This window comes from Saccopteryx leptura, chromosome 2, assembly GCF_036850995.1.
Source record: "Saccopteryx leptura isolate mSacLep1 chromosome 2, mSacLep1_pri_phased_curated, whole genome shotgun sequence".
In the NCBI taxonomy this organism is placed as follows: domain Eukaryota; kingdom Metazoa; phylum Chordata; class Mammalia; order Chiroptera; family Emballonuridae; genus Saccopteryx; species Saccopteryx leptura.
The window spans coordinates 333,548,996-333,567,366 of NC_089504.1; the positions used below are offsets into that span (position 1 = coordinate 333,548,996).

General features: G+C 48.4%; 2 protein-coding genes across 4 annotated transcripts; one reads left to right on the forward strand and one right to left on the reverse strand.

Moving 5' to 3' along the window:
• The first annotated feature begins 61 nt into the window (after positions 1–61).
• On the forward strand, positions 62–8,601 carry TLCD3A (TLC domain containing 3A). 3 transcript variants are annotated; one of them, XM_066363565.1, is made up of 5 exons: positions 62–332; positions 798–881; positions 5,098–5,302; positions 6,423–6,518; positions 6,965–8,601. In XM_066363565.1, the coding sequence occupies exons 1-5, from the start codon at positions 211–213 to the stop codon at positions 7,232–7,234; spliced, it is 777 nt and encodes a 258-aa protein (XP_066219662.1). In that variant the 5' UTR covers positions 62–210; the 3' UTR covers positions 7,235–8,601. The 3 variants fall into 3 exon arrangements, with proteins under 3 accessions (XP_066219662.1, XP_066219665.1, XP_066219663.1); XM_066363568.1 differs by lacking the exons at positions 5,098–5,302; positions 6,965–8,601 and having other exon boundaries at positions 198–332; positions 6,423–6,512; XM_066363566.1 differs by lacking the exons at positions 6,423–6,518; positions 6,965–8,601 and having other exon boundaries at positions 198–332; positions 798–898; positions 5,098–5,226.
• Positions 8,602–10,445: 1,844 nt separating this feature from the next.
• Positions 10,446–18,114, reverse strand: GEMIN4 (gem nuclear organelle associated protein 4). The gene is made up of 2 exons (XM_066363572.1): positions 17,950–18,114; positions 10,446–13,804 (listed from the first exon to the last, which is right to left on the reverse strand). Exons 1-2 carry the CDS (start codon positions 17,957–17,959, stop codon positions 10,641–10,643), a joined length of 3,174 nt encoding a protein of 1,057 aa, XP_066219669.1. The 5' UTR covers positions 17,960–18,114; the 3' UTR covers positions 10,446–10,640.
• Between the last annotated feature and the right edge of the window lie 257 nt (positions 18,115–18,371).

An 18,371-nucleotide genomic window follows, 5' to 3' on the forward strand; every position in this document is an offset into this window, starting at 1 on the left:
TCGCGGCCGCCGGCCTGGTCACGCGGAGAGTGTCGGTGCGGGCTCCAGGCCAGCGCTCCGCGGCTGCCGGAGTCGCGGCGGGCCGGCGGGGCGGGGTGGAGGCTGGAAGGTAGAAATAGGGGCGGGCGGGCCGCGGCAGTCTCGCAGCCGAGCAGAGCAGACCTGAGCCACGCCGAGGGCGCCGAGCGAGGCCCCAAGCCCTGAGCACCCATGCTGCTGACGCTGGCCTCGGGCTCACTCTTCTTCCCGGGGCTCTTCGCGCTCTGCACCTGGGGGCTGCGCCGCGCGCGGCCCGAATGGACCGAATACGACTGCGTGATGATCAGCACCAGGTACGCGGCGAGGCCGGCGCCGTGCGCCCCACCCGGCCGCGCGCGGGCTGCCCAGACCCGGCCGCGCGCGGGCTGCCCAGACCCGCCCGTGCCCGCCTCTGCGTCCAGTGAGGGAGAAAAGGGGGGGCCGACAGGAAGCGAGGGGGCTGCCTCCCTAGCTCCTTGCTCCTCTTCGCAGCCCTGGCCAGGGCTCTGGGAAGACCCTCTGCGTCTTGTCCCGGAGGGCGAGGGGAGCAGGGTGGAGGGCTGCCCACGCTGTTCAGAATGGGGAGGGAAGCCTGCAACACATCTGCCAGTTCCTTTGGGGGTCGGGAGTGTGGAGGCGGCTCTACCATTTTCCTCCAGGCGCTGGCAGCCTAGGGGAAAGTCAGGTTGAGGAGGTTTGGCTTTATGCTGTTCACAGGACTGGATTGAACGCGCTCCCCACCCACCCACCCCCCTTTTTTCTTTTCTGCCGCACATTAGGCTGGTTTCTTCAGCGCAGGCTGTGTTGGCCACCGGATCGGGGATCGTCATCATCTGCTACTGTAGAAACGTGATCACCGACAGGTAACATCCAAAGCCAGGTGAAAGAAGTAAAATATCATCGCTGAGCTTTTTCGAAGTTTGCACATATAGCAGTACAGGCTGTTGGATAGCCGATTAATGGGAAAACTTGGGCACCATAATTAGTTCCCTCTTCCTTTCCTTACCTCTTTCTGCATGGCCACCATAGAAGAAAGTAAACCAAAGAAATATATACAAGAGATTGACAGCGTCTAAGCCTGATATAAGGTGGCAAGTGAGAGGACAGCGTGGTCCATTGATCCAAGTTCTTTATCTGAGAGATACTTTTGAAAATTATTCAGAAGTGAGAGTGTGGCTTTTGGTGTTCTACTCTGGAGCATTGATTGCCAAGATATTTGCAGTGTGGTTAGCAGAGCCTTACAAATGCTGCTCTTTCCTTTCCTTTGGATTTGCTGAAGGCGGTGAAGAGGTTTCGGGTGTTTTCAGAAAACTGATTTGTGTGTGTGTTAGAGTTCAGTCCAGCTGCAGGTCAGGAAATGTGTATCCAGTGAAACAAATCATGAAGTCTACTTTGTATAGTATGTATAGTATTTATACCTGGCCAATGGTGATGTTTTGAAGCCATTTTTCCTAGAACCACTCTCACTTTCTCTCCGTTAAGTTGAAAAGTGGTAGTCAGTGTACAGGGAGACTGTTCCTGGTTCTTTTCTCGTGTTGATACCGCAGAGTGTCCCTCTTTTCACCTGTTGAGACTGCAGTGGGAGAAGAGCCAGAGTCGGGTATCTGTCTCACTGGCCTGCAGACTTAGTATCTGGATCTTACTTGGGATTAATGCTGACATCATGATTTTTACACTTTTCATGGTGATGAATTGTAGATGCTGAGAGGAGACAGGCCAGATGACTGATTGCATGTCTAACACATTTGCTTGGCTGGGTTTGATTTTTATTTATTTATTTAAAAAAATTTTCCATTGATTTGAGAGAGAGGAAGTAGGGGGTGGGGAGAGAAAAAAAGCATCAACTCATTTTCCTACTTAGTTCCATTTAGTTGTGTACTCATTGGTTGCTTCTCATATGTGCCCTGACCTGGGATCGAACCCATGACCTTGGTGCTCTGGGAGGATGTTCCATTAACTGAGCCACCTGGCCAGGGCCGTCCATTTTTATTTTATTTTTATTTTTATTCAGTGGGAGAAAGGGAGGCAGAGAGACAGACTCCTGCATGCAACCAGACCGGGATGCACTTGGCAAGCCCACTGGGAGTGATGCTCTGCCCATCTGGGGCATTGTTCTGTTGCTCAGCAACCAAACTCTTCTTAGCACCTGAGTTGAGGCCACAAAGCCATCCTCAGCACCCTGAGACAACTCACTCCAAGCCATGCCTGTAGGAGGAGAGGGGGAGAAAGAGAGAAGCAAGAGGGGGAGGGGGAGAGAAGCAGATGGGCGCTTCTCCTGTGTGCCCTGACCCGGAATCGTCCAGACCTGGGACATCCACATGCCAGGCTGACACTCTACCACTGTGCCACCGGCCAGGGCCCCGTTTTTAATTTAATTGAGCATTTTGTTATCATGAGGCAAGCTCCCTCACTGCCCTCACCCAGCTTGTCAGATCAAACTTGAAACCAGCCTCTTTTGCAAAGATTAAGACACTATCTTGAGCTGACATGAGGGCAAGCGGCAGGCAAGCACTACACATTTCAGAAAAGATATTTGTGCACAATTAACTTTTAGTTCTGTAGCACCACTGTTGTGTTTTCCCCATAGAAGCAGTGTGTTTTAGTGGCTTGAGCATGGTAAGAAACCTGAATTCGGTTTTCGGGATCCTCCTTTTGTGTATCTTTATGCCTTAGATTCTCTGCTCATATAATGGAGACAGACATGTTTCTGTGCCCCCTACTTTCATGGATTCACAAGGATGCTCTAACGGCCCCTAGATCATCTGAGGGGAAAAGGCCTTTGGGGCTCATATCCTGTACACCCAAATATCTTTTTTTTTAATTTATTTATTAAATTTAATGCAGTGACATTGATAAATCAGGGTACATATGTTGAGAGAAAACATCTCTAGATTATTTTGACATTTGATTGTGCTGTATACCCCTCCCCCACAAATATCTTTTTCTATTATATGCATTTTCTTTTTTCTTTTTTTTTTTTTTTTTACAGAGACAGAGAGAGAGTCAGAGAGAGGGATAGACAGGGACAGACAGACAGGAATGGAGAGATGAGAAGCATCAATTATTAGTTTCTCACTGCGCATTGCGACACCTTAGTTGTTCATTGATTGCTTTCTCATATGTGCCTTGACCACGGGCCTTCAGCAGACCGAGTAACCCCTTGCTCGAGCCAGCGACCTTGGGCTCAAGCTGGTGAGCTTTTTGCTCAAACCAGACGAGCTCGTGCTCAAGCTGGTGACCTCGGGGTCTCGAACCTGGGTCTTTTGCATCCCAGTCGGACGCTCTATCCACTGCGCCACTGCCTGGTCAGGCTATACATTTTCATTTTATGCCTTCATGTAGACTCTCTATAGGTAGGGGTATCTATAAATCCCCCCAATTTATATGCAGAATGTGGTATGGGGCCAAGGATTTCATCAGATTCTTAAAGATGTCTAGATCCCCAAAAGGCTAAGAGTCACAGCTCTAGGCAGCTTTCCCAACTTAAGCACTTATATTTGGATAGTACTTTTTACATTTAAAAATATTTTAAGACTTTTTAAAATAAGTATTTACAATAACTTTGTAAGGGGAGTAAGACAGTGATTATTATCTTCATTTTATAAAGAAAGCTAAACTTAGTCTGGTGGTAGTTAGATTACAATCTAGATCTCTTGCTGATAAAACTTGAGAGAATTCTACCTACCAAGCAGCCACAATTTCAGATTTTATTGAATTGGTACTGTGTGGAAAATACTAAAACCCTAGACTCCACTCAAGGAGAGAGGCCGGTTGTTTCAGCTCAGCTTTTAATAACTCCTTACAATTATTTAACTTGGAATTGCTTTACAAAAGCACTAGAGACCATAGATGGACAGTAGAATAAATATTGTATCTTTTTGCCTAAATGAAATTAGGCAAATTAATTAATTTACCTGAGTGTATATTTTCCATCCCTCTTTGTTTGCATATTTCATTGTTTATTCATTATTGAGTGATGCTGTGTTAAATGTAGCATCATTCAGGAATGGAAACTTAAATGTCACCCTATAGTGTATATTCTCAATGTTGCATTTTGTGGACTGGCTCCGTAGGAAATCACCTGAGACAAGGTTACAAATACAGATTTGACGGCTGTAAGTATCTTGGGGGGGGGGGGGGGTGTAACTTTAACAAGCACTGCAGGTGATTCTGATGTTCAGATAGTTTGAGAACCATAAAACTAAATTGTCTCTTCTACCTAACACAAGGGACTGAATAAAAATTTGCTGATTTAGCGAATCTATTCCTTCCCAAAATAGGACACGATTTCAATTTAGATTTTTTTCCCCACAACAGTTTTCTGTAGAATTATGATTTATCATTTGGGAACAAAATTGTGTAAATTATAGACTTTTCTTCTAATCTGCTCCAGGACAATGGTAAACTATCTTTTTGACTCAGCAAATATTGATTCAATCCCTTTGAAGAAATAAATGGGAACACTGTCTTTTGTCCCAGCTTCTCTTTTGGTATCTGACTGCTGTAAGGTAGTCCTTGAGCTCTGGGCTCCTTTCCAGACATATTTGTCTTAATGAGTGGAATTGGGATTAGCCATAGAATTGTAAAGAAAATGGCCAGGGTTGCTTGCCAGGAACTCCCGAGAGCGGGGTTACAAGCAGATGCAAAGAGGAAACTCCCAACTGTTGAGCAATGAGTGGAGTTAAACTGGAAATATTGGATTGGGATTTGGGACACCTTCCAAACCAGTTTCTTGGTGGGGCAGTTGAATGACTGGTAGAGAGATATCTATATCAAAGTCAGCTTATATCACAAAATGCCAGAAAACTCATTACAAATGAGTAGTTAAAACAGGCAAATAGTGCCAGCTGGTCACATAAACACATGGCGTTTCTGCTAGTGACACCAGTTTCCCGTTTAATTTAGAGAAAGTTGTTCACTCTGTTAACTTCAGTATTTTCACTGTAAAGTATTTGGAGTAAAAACATCTGATTAACACAAAGCCAAAGGAAATGTGTTTGACAAGAGGTTGGCTTTGAGCCTGCCTTCATAATTGATGTCTATAATTATTTCATGGACTACGCATATGCTTTCTTTCAGGCACTGGCTTTCCCGAGAATATGTATGGTTTTTGGTCCCATATATGGTCTATGACACTTACGCCATGTACATCTGTGAATGGTACCGAACCAGCGAACAGAACCGCAAACACACCCTCACCATTTTCCGAAACTTCCTAAGTAAAAACCGCCTCATGATCACGCACCACGTGGTCATTCTGTTGGTCCTTGTGCCAGTTGCACAGGTATGGCCCCCCAGGATACAGCCACCAGGAGCCTTGGTCCCTCATTCCCCCTTTGATCTGGGTATCCTGACCCACACTTAGGAGTCAGGGTTGCCCCTCTTTTTCTTCATTTTCCTACCTCACCCGCTCAGGCCAGCTGCTTCCACAGTTAAATCCCCCAGGCAGATCCTATAGAAGTGTTCGTGATCCTCCTTACTGGCATCACCCAGCCTTTTGTGATTCCCTAGCCTTTGCAAAAGGTTCTGACTGTAGTTCATAAAATATAAAATACAACATAATTTTTAAAAATGAAATTTAAACAAATTTAAATCAGCCAACTGGTTATTTGCTCTTACAGTGAAAGACAGACCTGGATGTATTATTTTGATGTCACAAAGGCAGTATCTCAAAGCAAATAGCCTCATAATTTCTCCCGAGATCCATTGTCCCCATAAAAACTTTACCCAACAAGGAAGAGATGGGAATGCAGAGAGGAAAGGGGTAATTTCTGAGTGCCTGCCAGGTGACGGGCACTTGGTTTAAAAGCTCATCGCTTTCTGATAATAACTAGAAATTATTAGAAATAGTTAGAAATAGCACTAGAAATTGTTAGCCCTATCTAATCAGAGATGAAGAAATTGGGGCTCTGAAGAGTTTACATAGCTCACTTGGTGGTGCTCAATGACAGAGCTGCTATTCTATGCTATCCTGCTTTGACAAGATGAAAGGAGAGGTAGAGTGCATTACATTCTTTAAGAAGTCTCCCTAACATCTAGCACAGGGTTTGGCACATATTTTGTTTAACTGACCTGGCTAAGTGCCCTTGGCATGACTAAGTTAGATACCCAAAAGTAGGCTGCAGAGTTCCTTCCAGCTGACACTGAAATTCAGAGAAAGCCTGGTGTGTGATGCAGTTAGCCAATCAGAAGTTGCCTCTGGATCCCAGTGATGCAACCATCCAAGTGCCATTGCCCTGAAAGCAGCAAAGTGTTGAATGGGCCTACACTTGCCCATTTAGCATTTCCCTTTCCCTTCCTGGTTTCTCACGGTTACCCTTTTCAACAGCCCTAGCTGGAATTTTCCTTCCGGTGGTTCGTTCACCTCCATGTCTAATTCCCCCTTTTCCTCTTCTAATCTGCAGAGACTTAGGGGAGAGCTGGGGGACTTCTTTGTTGGCTGCATCTTCACTGCAGAACTGAGCACTCCATTTGTGTCGCTGGGCAGGATTCTGATTCAGGCATGTATGAATGAAATGGCAGAAACAGCGCCGGGGCGGGCACAGCCTCTGCCCTTCCTTGGCAGATTGTGGGGTTTGGAGATATCCCTTAGTGTTAGGAATAGCGGGATAGGAGACCCTGGAGGTCAATTGGTCTTCCCAACCAGTGGGGACAAAATTGTATGTTTGATTCAAATTTGATACAGTCCTTCATGTACTTTTTTCCTGGCCACAGATTTTCTCTCATCCACTGTTCCTGTGTCCTGTCAGCTGGGTGGCTTATGTCAAATTCAGTATCACTACTGGGAAACCTACAAGGCTCTATGCATAAATAAATATGGCAGTGCTCAATCAACTTTTCCAGGGGTCAGGAAGTGAGACACTGGGCCTTTACTGTGGGACCTGGGCTAGTCATTCCCTGAAGGCCCAGCCTCTCAGTGACTGCATTCTTCCCTCCTCTTTTGCAGCTAAAGCAACAGCACACCATTCTGTACAAGGTGAATGGAATCCTCACGATGACCACCTTCTTTTGCTGTCGGATCCTTCTTTTCCCCTTCATGTACTGGTCCTATAGCCGACAGCAGAAACTAAACATACTTCAAGTGCCATTCAGGATCCCTTTCTTCTGCAATGTGGCCAATGCCGCCCTCATTGCTCCCCAGATCTACTGGTTCTCTCTGCTGTGCAAGAAGGCAGCCCGGCTCTTTGACGCTCCCCCAGCCGAGAAGGATGGATAACTGCTCCCAGGCATCAGGCAGTGGGGTGCCTTCTCACACTAGCTGCCTCTTCCACTCAGTGTTCCATGGACCAAACTGTGCCCTGTGTGGCCTCCTCAGCCTTTTGGGTATTGATAAGCAGATGGGTTTGAGTTTTTCTAAAGAATATTCATATTACCTCCCTCATCTAACCTGCCCCTTTTGCAGAAGCACTTTTATCTTAGTAGTGTCTATTGGATGCAAGGCCAAGGATTCTTCCTTGGGTCTTGTCTCAAGGGCTCTGGGAGGTAGAAGCATGGAGTGTGGAGACAAATGGACCAGGATGGTAAGTGTCTGGGCACCCAGTTGGCCCTACATATTGACAGCTACCCACCTTCCCACACACTCAGGGCAATATCTACACATACTGGGCCAGCAGAAGCAAGTGGTGACTTGGTTCTTGAAATAATTTCTTACGATGTTGGCCTGGGAAAATCATTGTGGGTAGATAGCTTTTTATCGTTTACTAGGTAATCCATTAGTCTTTTGCCTCGTCCTTTCATCCATGTGCCAATATTGAATTCTCCTGTCTACTGGCTTCCACTCAGAAGTCTCACTAGCAGGGGCGGGGGACCAGAGGCAGGTGTGGGAACCTGAAGCACATGAGGAAGAGGGAGGCTGACAGGTCAGCATCTTTCCAGGATGACTTTGTAAGACCAGGGCCAAACTTGTGAGTTTATTGTAAACAGCCACAAACACTATTCCCTTTTTAGCATGTCCTTTCAAACTGTTCTCCCCATATCCACACACACATGACACTCGTGTTAACTATAGGGGTAAAGTGAAAAAATGTATACCGAGCTATTTACTGGGTAACCTCACTGACACTGCCCTTTACACGTGAAGTAAAGATGGACTTCTATATTCCAAACCATGAGAAGTCGCATCTAGACCGCCACCTGATAAGCTAGACCTTGTGGTCCAAAGCCTATTCCAAGATGAGCTAGGACAGTATACCCGTTTAGGTGCAGAAGGCTGGAGGGCAAGAGTGCGAGTCCCGGCCAGCATTCGTCCTGTGGACTGACTCCACTCCCATCTGCAAATGGGAGTTTCTGGTGCCAACACTAATCATTCCTTATCCACTAGGATGGGTTTTAGAAACTGCTACCGTAACTTTTTTTTTCAAGTGGTAGTGAAAAACTAGATTTTTAAAAGTGCCTTTTAATTCATTGTTGTCCATGAACTTTTTTAAAGTATTGAATATGTAACAGCAGCTCAAATTTTGATTGTCTTTAATGGTGCCATTTTAAAAATTGCAAAATGCTCTAATTTTTTTTACTGTTTTGTTCAGTCAGTGTATCTTATATAAATCACCCCTGTGGTGATTAAATTGCACTAATATTTCCCAACTTATTCTCATTTGTGAAATATATCAATACCAACTTCCTACAAGACCCATCCGTGACTTGAGTTGGCTGGCTGCTGTGTGCAGTTGTCTCTGGTCTGTGTTCATACCCAGTTAACGGAGAGAGGTGGGGTGTGGAGGGGAGGGGGATGCGTTAATGCTCTCAGCCTCCAGGAGGGCCTACCCATACCTTACTCTAACATTTTACTGTGATTCATGGTTCCAATACACTGCAGGGTCCTGGACTTCAAGCCAGTGGTCTTGTAACTTTAGGCCTTTTTTCTCTTCCTAGGTGAATTCCAATTCTAGGCTACAGAGCCAGCCTACTTTAAGTAGAGGAGGGAACCTGAATAACGCCTCATTTTGAGTGTTAACTATAGGGGTAAAGTGGAAAGGTGTACACCGAGCTATGTACTGGGTAACCTCACTCTCTGACACAGCCCTTTACACATGAAGCGGAGATGGATTTCTATATTCCGCGAGAAGTGGCATCTAGACCGCCACCTGATAAGCCAGAGCTTGTGGCCCAAAGATCTGTACATGAAGGAAATGATGGGCATATCCTTTTCCCTTCCTTGCCTCCCAAATCAAACACCTCACCAACCAGTCCTCATAGTTCTAGAATATGCCCCGGACACCTTAAATTTGCATTTTTATGCTTCTGCAGATACTATTCCCTGCTCCTATTCTTTTTTTTTTCTTCTATTTTTATAACTTTTTTTTTTTTTTTTTTTTCACTTTTCTGAAGCTGGAAACGGGGAGAGACAGTCAGACAGACTCCCGCATGCGCCCGACCGGGATCCACCCGGCACGCCCACCATGGGGCGACGCTCTGCCCATCAGGGGGCGATGCTCTGCCCATCCTGGGCGTCGCCATATTGCGACCAGAGCCACTCTAGCGCCTGGGGCAGAGGCCACAGAGCCATCCCCAGCGCCCGGGCCATCTTTGCTCCAATGGAGCCTTGGCTGCGGGAGGGGAAGAGAGAGACAGAGAGGAAAGTGCAGCGGAGGGGTGGAGAAGCAAATGGGCGCCTCTCCTGTGTGCCCTGGCCAGGAATCGAACCCGGGTCCTCCGCACGCTAGGCCGTATAACATTTTATATAACTCATAGAACAGTACTTGTATAAAAAAATTCACACAAAGTTGCTAAAGAGCATACAATTTCCAAAAAATTGTCCTGGGTTTTTGTTACATTCAGTTTTCTAAGGATGCACTCTAATCAATGGTAAAATGCAGGCATTATGCGGTATTTCATTATCTTTGGTAAAACTATTCTCATTATTATGTCTCCTCACAGTATTAACTCTGATACCCACTTTGTGCAGGGTCTGCTGCCACCCTGCTCCTATTCTTCAGAACCATGACAATCTGCAGACCATTAAACACATCTCTGCTGTGTTTGCCAGACCTAGTTTTAGCACAGTCCCTGCTGGACCCACCAAATGGAGGGAGTTAAGGCTACAGACAGAAGTCCTCAATTCACAAGCCATCCATTTTCTTGAAGTCCTTAGTCTACCCCCAGCACTGAATTCTCTTGGTCCCTCTTTTACAACGGTGCAGACCTTTTGGGCACAACTGATGGCAGAATAGAGTTCTTTTCCTTACTGCTTGCCCTTTCCAAGAAACCACAGAATGACTCCTGGAGAGGGTTTCAGTGCAAAAGAACACATATACCTTGTAATTTTTCTACTTGGGTGGTCCACCTTTGGACTTCTGTACCAGATATTAGGGTGGAGAAGTCCAATTCTGAACATGTTCCTCTCAGCTTGGTCCCTAAGTCTCTAGCTGAGCCCACTTTCAGCACATCTAAGCCTAGACTAGACCACTGAGGAAAAGACTCAAAAGAGGTAAGATGAAACACAAAAATGAGAATTTTATTATAATTTTCGTTACAAATACCCAAGAAACTTTTCTTTACACTGTTACTGCCATTTACTTTTTAGCTTGTGTACAATCTCACATAACTGAAGTTCGTTTCTCAGCTCCAGCCCCTCCAAACAGACCCACCCAGTGGAGGCCCAGCTGTTTTCTGATCGACAAAGGTCAGAAGTTGCTTATCTTCTGCAGCAGGGTTTGGCGTCGCTCCTCGGGGCTAATGTTCTCGGCAATGGACTTTAGGAAGTGCTGCTCGTTTACTTTCTGGAGTAAGGCACTAACGGAAGGGTTGGCCTTACTCAGGGTTTCATAGCAGGTGAGGATTTCCAAGGCCAAAACATACAGTGGCTCACACACCTCTTGATGGAGCATGGCCATGATGTGCAGAACATGACAGAATACCTGGGTATAAAAAAATAGCGCTTCCTGGGTCAGGTCCTGTTCTTGTCCTTGGGCCCAAGGGCCAACTGACTGTATCAACCTAACTGAGTCCAGGAGGTTGGTCACACTGCTACAGAGGAGTCTGACCACATGGCTCCAGCCATCCATAGGAAGCCAATTACGACAACTCTGGCTGCAGAGAAACTGGAAAACCCTCAGGAGGAGTATGGAGAGTTGAAGCTCCTGGGCCATGGGTTTCAGGTTAAGCAGAGGAACAAACTGAATATATTCCAGGCTGTAAGGGACGTGTAGGAGTTGTTTCTCCAACAGCCTCCTGGTCAACTGGTAGAGGTACTGCCACTCCTGGGTGCTGCACCAAGGCATGATTTGCACCAGGGCTACCAGAAAGCCCTTGCTGAACAATCTGACCTCCTCAGGGTCCCCCACCCCGAGCACCAGGAGGGAGAGCATCTGCTCCGAGATGCTGCTGGAGACGCAGCAGCACTCCATCCAGGCAAGGAGCCCTGTGCCTGGCCCGTAGCCAGGGTGGGCCTGGGAGGTCCACTCATCCTGAGACAGCTTACAGATCTCAAAGAGTGTGGCAGGCACCTCACACTTGAAGTGGCCCTCAAAGAAATTCTTCAGCCTCAGGCCCACAGTCCAGTCTAGTTGCTCCAACTTCCGGTGGAGCCAGGACAGGGACTTGCTCCAGGTGTCTGGGGAGAAGGTCTCGGCATTAGCTAACACGATCTCACAGAGGAGCTCCAGGATGTGGATCACCAGGTCCTTCCCATCCAAAGAGAGGCACCGCTTCTCCTTGGGGAGCTGCCAGTATTTGCTGAAGCAGTCCAGAAGCTGGCACAGGCTGAAGATCAGCGGGAACGGAAAACAGGTCTGGAGCCAGTATTCCTCTAGGCTGGCATTTGCTTCGAGGGTCTGGATGAAGATCTTCAGGCTGAGGTCCACCTCTTCAACATCTAGCATCAGGAAAGGCAGGACGAATTCCCTCAGCACCTCATCGGGCTCCAGAAGAGCAGCGACTGGAATGCCCTGGGGCTTCACGGGACTCATCAGGCATCTCAGGAGCTCCAAAAACTGCTTTTCCTCCTTGGGTGTAGAGAACTTTGTCCAGACGGTTTCTTTGAGGCATGACACCACAAACGTGGTGGATGGGTTTGGACCCTGCTCTTCCGTGAACCTGAGGGCGGGGAAGGCGGTGAGAATCTGAGCCAGGAACTTGTGGGTGCTGACACTGACCACAGCCATGCTGCACAGTTTCTTCACTGTGACCTCGGGGTGCAGTATGACCAAGCGGGCCACGGAGGCCACAGCTTTAGCCAAGCCCTGTTGGGAAGCACTCTGTGCAAGTTGGTTAAAGGTCGTGTTGAGGTCTTCCTGAAACCCCTCCAAGTAAGTCAACAACTTCTCAGAGAGGCCCTTTCGCCCCCAGGAAACCAGAATACCTGAGAGGACTTTATTTTTATCTGGCAGCGAGAGGTCTGCATAACACTCCAGGATCAAGTCGATCACTTGTTTGATCTGCAATTCAGGAATGGCTCTGTCTGTCGTACTGACCTCCACCACTGTCTCCAGCAGCCTTAACACCAAATCTGGCTCTCGGAAGAGAGCCTGGTGATTAACCAGGCAGGCTAGCCACTCGTCCGAGAAGGCCCACTTCTTCTCAGAAGCAAAAATGTAGCACATTTCCATATGCCGATCCATCTTCTGCTCGATGATGGCCATGGCGATCGAGGCAGTGATGTCCTCCTCCAAGCTCTTGTTTAGTACCCTGTTCGTTTTCCTCAGGAAATCCCTGATGCACTCAGCCAGTTCAGAGACCGCCTGCCTCTCTTCCTTCGACAAGCTGGTGGTTTCCAGGTAGAGTTTCAAGTTCTCGCTGAAGGATGTCAGACTGTCACACAGCCGGTAGCTGTCATAATTTGTCCCCTGGCTGCTGCTGAGCATGGCCTGCAGCTCCTCCCCCCACTCCCGCAGCAGGCTGCGCAGGAACTCAAACCCAACGAAAATCGTCTCATTGGGGAGCTTTGCCAGCGAGCTCAGGTTAACTCCCCGTTCCGCCTCCTTCACCTTCTCTGCCATTGCCTGTTGATGATATGGGGTCTGGGTGTCTGAATTCCACACAGAGATCACTGTGGCCAGTTTGTCTAGATACACAGTCGCAGACACTTCCTGAGGGTCGTCCTCCATCAGCGCAAACACGGTCAGCATGTCAGCCAAGTTGGCTAGTGCACAGCACCTCATCCTGGGGCACAGGATTCTATTCTGGATTTGCTTCAGCCCAGTGAGCAGCATGGCCAACAGTGGCATGGTAGGACACACATCTGGATCTGACTTAAATCTCTTTGGAGGGTGGGAGAACTCATCTGAAGAGGACAGGTACTTATGGGCCATTGTCCTAAACTGAGACAGCAGGGGGTCCTGCGGGTCGCCCTTGTGCTTCATCATTTCCCACCAGACGTCGAGGAAGAAGGCCACATCCTTTGAAGACGTGTCAATAGCCATGTGCTCCAAAAAGCGCTCTAGTTCTGCACGGCAGATAGTGGTGGGGAGAGCCATCAGGAGCTGGATAAAGAGTCCAGAAGCTTCCAGGGACTTGAGCAGTTCAAAAAGAACCGTGTGATTGATGGTAGGGATCATGTTGCCTACTGAGAAGAACACATCTTCCTGCCACCAAGTTTCAGTGTCGGACGGTGTGGCTGGGTAGGGCTGAAGAACCTTGGCCCAGATGATGACCAGAGCTTTCCTCTTCCAGGCAAAGGGCTGGGAGCATGCCACGGCAGAGATCTCTTTCAAGGCCTCCACGATGGGCTGCCCCACATGCTCCCAGTCAGACTTGGTCAGCTCTGCCAGTGCTTTGGGGTGGAACAGCTGCTCAGCCAGCAAAAAGCCCCCGTGCAAAATAGTCATTTCTTCACAGATATTCAAGGGTCCTGCACAGAGAGAAGCCGAAAAGGATAGAGTATGGTGAAAAATTTCAGAATAGTGCCTGACCAGGCAGTGGCACAGTAGATAAAGCGTTGGACTGGGATACAAAGGACCCAGGTTCGAAACCCCGAGGTCATCGGCTTGAGCACAGGCTCATCTGGTTTGAGCAAGGCTCATCAGCTTGAGCCCAAGTTCCTTGACTTGAGCAAGGGGTCACTCGCTCTGCTGTAGCCCCCCAGTCAAGGCACATATAAGAAAGCAATCAGTGAACAACTAAGGTGCCACAAAAAGACTTGATGCTCCTCATCTCTCTCCCTTCCTGTCTGTTGGTCCCTATCTGTCTCTCTGTCACAAAAAAAAAAAAGAAAAATTTCAGAATAGTAAGTAGAGGCTAGAAGGAAAGACAGTAGTTAGTATGCTGGCTATCATGATCAGGGTTAGAGATAAGGGTTCAAACACTAGGATCAGTGGAAGGGGAAAGAAAGCGGTGCTTCTAGGAACCCCTGCAGAGCTGGAGTCAAAAGGACTTACCTGAGGAATCAAAAAGGACTCCCAAACTCTCTAGCTTGGACCTGGGACAATAACAGCCACCACTGGAAATAGGGAACATAGGAAGCTCAGAACAGGTTTGGAGGGAATAGTGAAGTTTTGGTTATTTGGAGTTTGAGGTATAACAGTAAGGTAGAGATGCCCTCCAGCAATGGAAATGCAGGGTTGAAGCTCCAGAGGAAAGTCAGAGGGGATCAATGGAACCAATGAACTGAATGAGATCCTGCAGGAAAAGCATTTGATAAGGAAAAGCTGGACTACTGAGGCTAGACTCTCCAGCAAAAAACGGGCCAACAGAGCACTTGGGGAAGAAGGGTTTGAGATAGCAAAAGGACAGTATCAAACTATAGGGGCCACTGAATACATACTGCAGGACCTGAAACTGGGCTTATATGATACAGATTAAGAGGCACATGGCCCCAGGGCTGTAGGCTCTGAGGCAATCAGACAAACCCTACATTTCCCCTTTTCTCTTATAGCCTTGTCCTACAAACAGGTTCCAACTGTTCTGCCTTTCAGGGGAATCATTCACCCCATGGCTTCTTCCATCAAGAACAGCTACTCATGACCATGGTACTCTAGTAGAAACGAAGGGGTAGGTAGGAAAAATAATGCACTACATTAAGAAAAGTCCTTCCTTCATTGAGCCGTGCACTGACATAGGCTTATCAAGGATGGCATCTTGGGAAGTTTAATCAGACATGAGTTTAGCTCAGCCATTTAAAAGCAGTATGATCTTGGACAGATAACTTCTCTGAACCTCCCTTCTGCTTATGTGGGGATAATACAAATTTTTTTTTTCCACTTACTCATTTTAGAGAGGAGAAAGAGAAGTGGGCGAGAAACAGGAAGTATCAACTCCCATATGAGCCTTGGCCAGGCAAACCAGAGGTTTCAAACCAGTGACCTCAGCATTCCAGGTTGATGCTTTATCCACTGAGCCACCACAGGCCGGGCCCAATACAAACTTCATATAAAGAGTGTGAGGATTAGCCCTGGCCGGTTGGCTCAGCGGTAGAGCGTCGGCCTAGCGTGCGGAGGACCCGGGTTCGATTCCCGGCCAGGGCACACAGGAGAAGCGCCCATTTGCTTCTCCACCCCTCCGCCGCGCTTTCCTCTCTGTCTCTCTCTTCCCCTCCCGCAGCCAAGGCTCCATTGGAGCAAAGATGGCCCGGGCGCTGGGGATGGCTCCTCGGCCTCTGCCCCAGGCGCTAGAGTGGCTCTGGTCGCAATATGGCGACGCCCAGGATGGGCAGAGCATCGCCCCCTGGTGGGCAGAGCGCCGCCCCATGGTGGGCGTGCCGGGTGGATCCCGGTCGGGCGCATGCGGGAGTCTGTCTGACTGTCTCTCCCTGTTTCCAGCTTCAGAAAAATGAAAAAAAAAAAAAAAAAAAAAAAAAAAAAAAAGAGTGTGAGGATTGCCTGATGAGGAGGTAGCGCAGTGGATAGAGTGTTGGCCTAGGACGCAGAGGACCCAGGTTCAAAACCCTGAGGTTTTCATTGGCTTGAGCTCAGACTCATAGACATGACCCTATGGTCGCTGGCTTGAGCAAGGGGTCACTGGCTCAGCTGGAGCTCCCCTCCCCCATCAAGACACCTTTGGAAAAGGAATGAACAACTAAGGAGCCGCAACAAAGAATTGATGCTTCTCATCTCTCTCCCTTCCTGTCTGTCTGTCCTTCTCTCTGTCTCTCGCTTAAAAAAAAAAAAAAGACTGTGAGGATCAAATGATATATACTACTCAAGCCTTTGGCCCTTACCTTGGCTTCCTGTTAGCCCCTGATCCCATCTCCCAAGATGGTGAAGGGTTAAACAAGATAGAGCAAAATCGAGCTACAATAAGGATCAGGATACAAGGAGCCTGATGAAGTGCTCAATAAATGCTGGTTTTCCCCAAACCTTTTGATTGTTGATAGGACCAGAATCTTGTCACTATTCTTGGCCTCCCTGAACTCAGAAACATGAGAAGACATACATAGATCTTTCTCGCGTGTTCCCTTTGGCCCTGAAACTAAATCAGAGCACAAACACTGGCCACTATTCAATATTCCTGACTCCTCTCCCTTTCCCAAGGCCCAGGGATGCCATCCCTTTCTTAGTCCTTCATATTCCCAAGAATCCATCTTCCAACGGAGAGATTCCCGACTCCAGCAGACTAAGGAACATCCTGCTCCTTCAACCGTTTATGGAAGCAGTAAAAGGTCAAGGGATCAGCGCTCCTATGCAGCTCACACTGGTGAAGGTATCCACCGTAGCTCTCAGTGGCAGAGATGGACTCCCAGGGAGGGTTAAGGTGCTGAATGGTGTCTCTCTGGAGGTCTGGACCTCTTTTCTGGCTCAGACCACTCTTCAGGGCACCAAAATATGTTCCCTATGACTCTGTAAATTGAATTTTATTGTGCTATCAGCTCAGCTGAGATGTTTGGCCCCCAACAGCTACTTTCCAGAGACATTAGGACATGTGCTACCTGCCTGACCTGTGGCAGCATAGTAGATAAAATGTTGACCTGGAACACTGAGGTCGCTGGTTTGAAACCCAGGACTTGCCTGGTCAAGGCACATATGGGAATTGATGCTTCCTGTGCCTCACCCCTCTCCCTCCCTTCTCTAAAATGAATTTAAGAATTTATTATTAATTCCTACTCTGTGCTAGGCACTGCCCTAGGTGGTACACATGTAAGATCTCTTTAAGTCTTCATCTCAACCTTCTGAGGACTGTATTATTCCTGTTTTAGAGATGGGAACATGGAGACTCAAAAACAATTTACTCAAAATGTTGCAAACCACGTAAGTGGTTGGGTAGAAATCACCACATCCTGTAGGGCTTCAAAATCTTCCAGCTCTACCATTTCACCACTTAAGAACTGGCTGGAGCCAGGGACCAGAACTTTTCTCTACGGCTTAGTATGACTGACATACCTTGGGGTGCCTCACCCCAGCTCTCCCAGAGCAGTCTCCTGGTCTTAAGCCCTTAGGAGCATGTCCAGAAGGATAAGAGGCTGGGCAAGGAGCCACAGATTTATACCAGCTCCTCCCTCCCTCCTTCCAAATTTTGCCCCTCAGGATTCTGAATCAAGGTGGACATGCCACCGCGGCTGTCTCTCCCCACAACTGCTAGTCTGCTGAACGCTACGTACCAGGCACTGTACCGGGAGTCGTATACACGTGATCTCAATGAAAACTCCCCCAAACTCTGAAGTGGACACATTACTATCTCCGTTTTATCAATGAGGACTTCACGTGCGAAAGTCACTTGCTCAAGAACTTATCAGGCTTTCAACAAACAAGACAGTTAAGCATCCGGGATTCCCCCGGGCGCCCTGCAAACCTGGAATTTTCAAAAGCACGTGCACGAACCTTCTTCACTTTCAGGAAATCTAACCACCCAGTTTGGCCCTTCACAGGGAAGGGAGTTAAGGGGGAAAGAGACGAGCCCAAGGAGCGGCGGGGCCGGTCTACAGCCAGGTCTCACGACCTCCGGTCACCAAAACCCCTTCCCAACCCGAAGGCCTCCCTTAGCCGGGCCCATTCAGCATTGCCCTGGTAGCCCGTTTCGGGACGCGGCCCAGACAGGCTCCGGAAGAGGACCTGAGACACTCACCTAGGTCCATGGCGGGGTCGCAAGTGGCGGCGCCGTCAGCCCCTAGCTCGCAAAGCGGCGAGTACTGCGCAGGCACCACCGCACAATGGGCGGCCGCAGGGGGCGGGACTATAGGCCTCGCTTCAGTCCCCGCCCACAGTCTCAGCTCCAGCCGCGAGCGATCAGCATTAGGCTCGCTCCGCTCCGCACGCACGCGCAGTCCTCACCTACGAGCCCGCAGCTTCGAGGCCACAAGCCCACAGCGCCCTCTATCGGCCCTGGGCCTCCAACCCGCCAACAGGCTGGTACCGACTCCGCCCTCCTGCCGCTGCAAGCCCGACCCCTCCCTCTCCACCGCTTCAGATCCTGCTCACCTCTAGCCCGGCCCCCTCAATTTCCACTCCGCGTGGCCATCCGTCTATTCAGTTCCCTGCCCAGCCCTG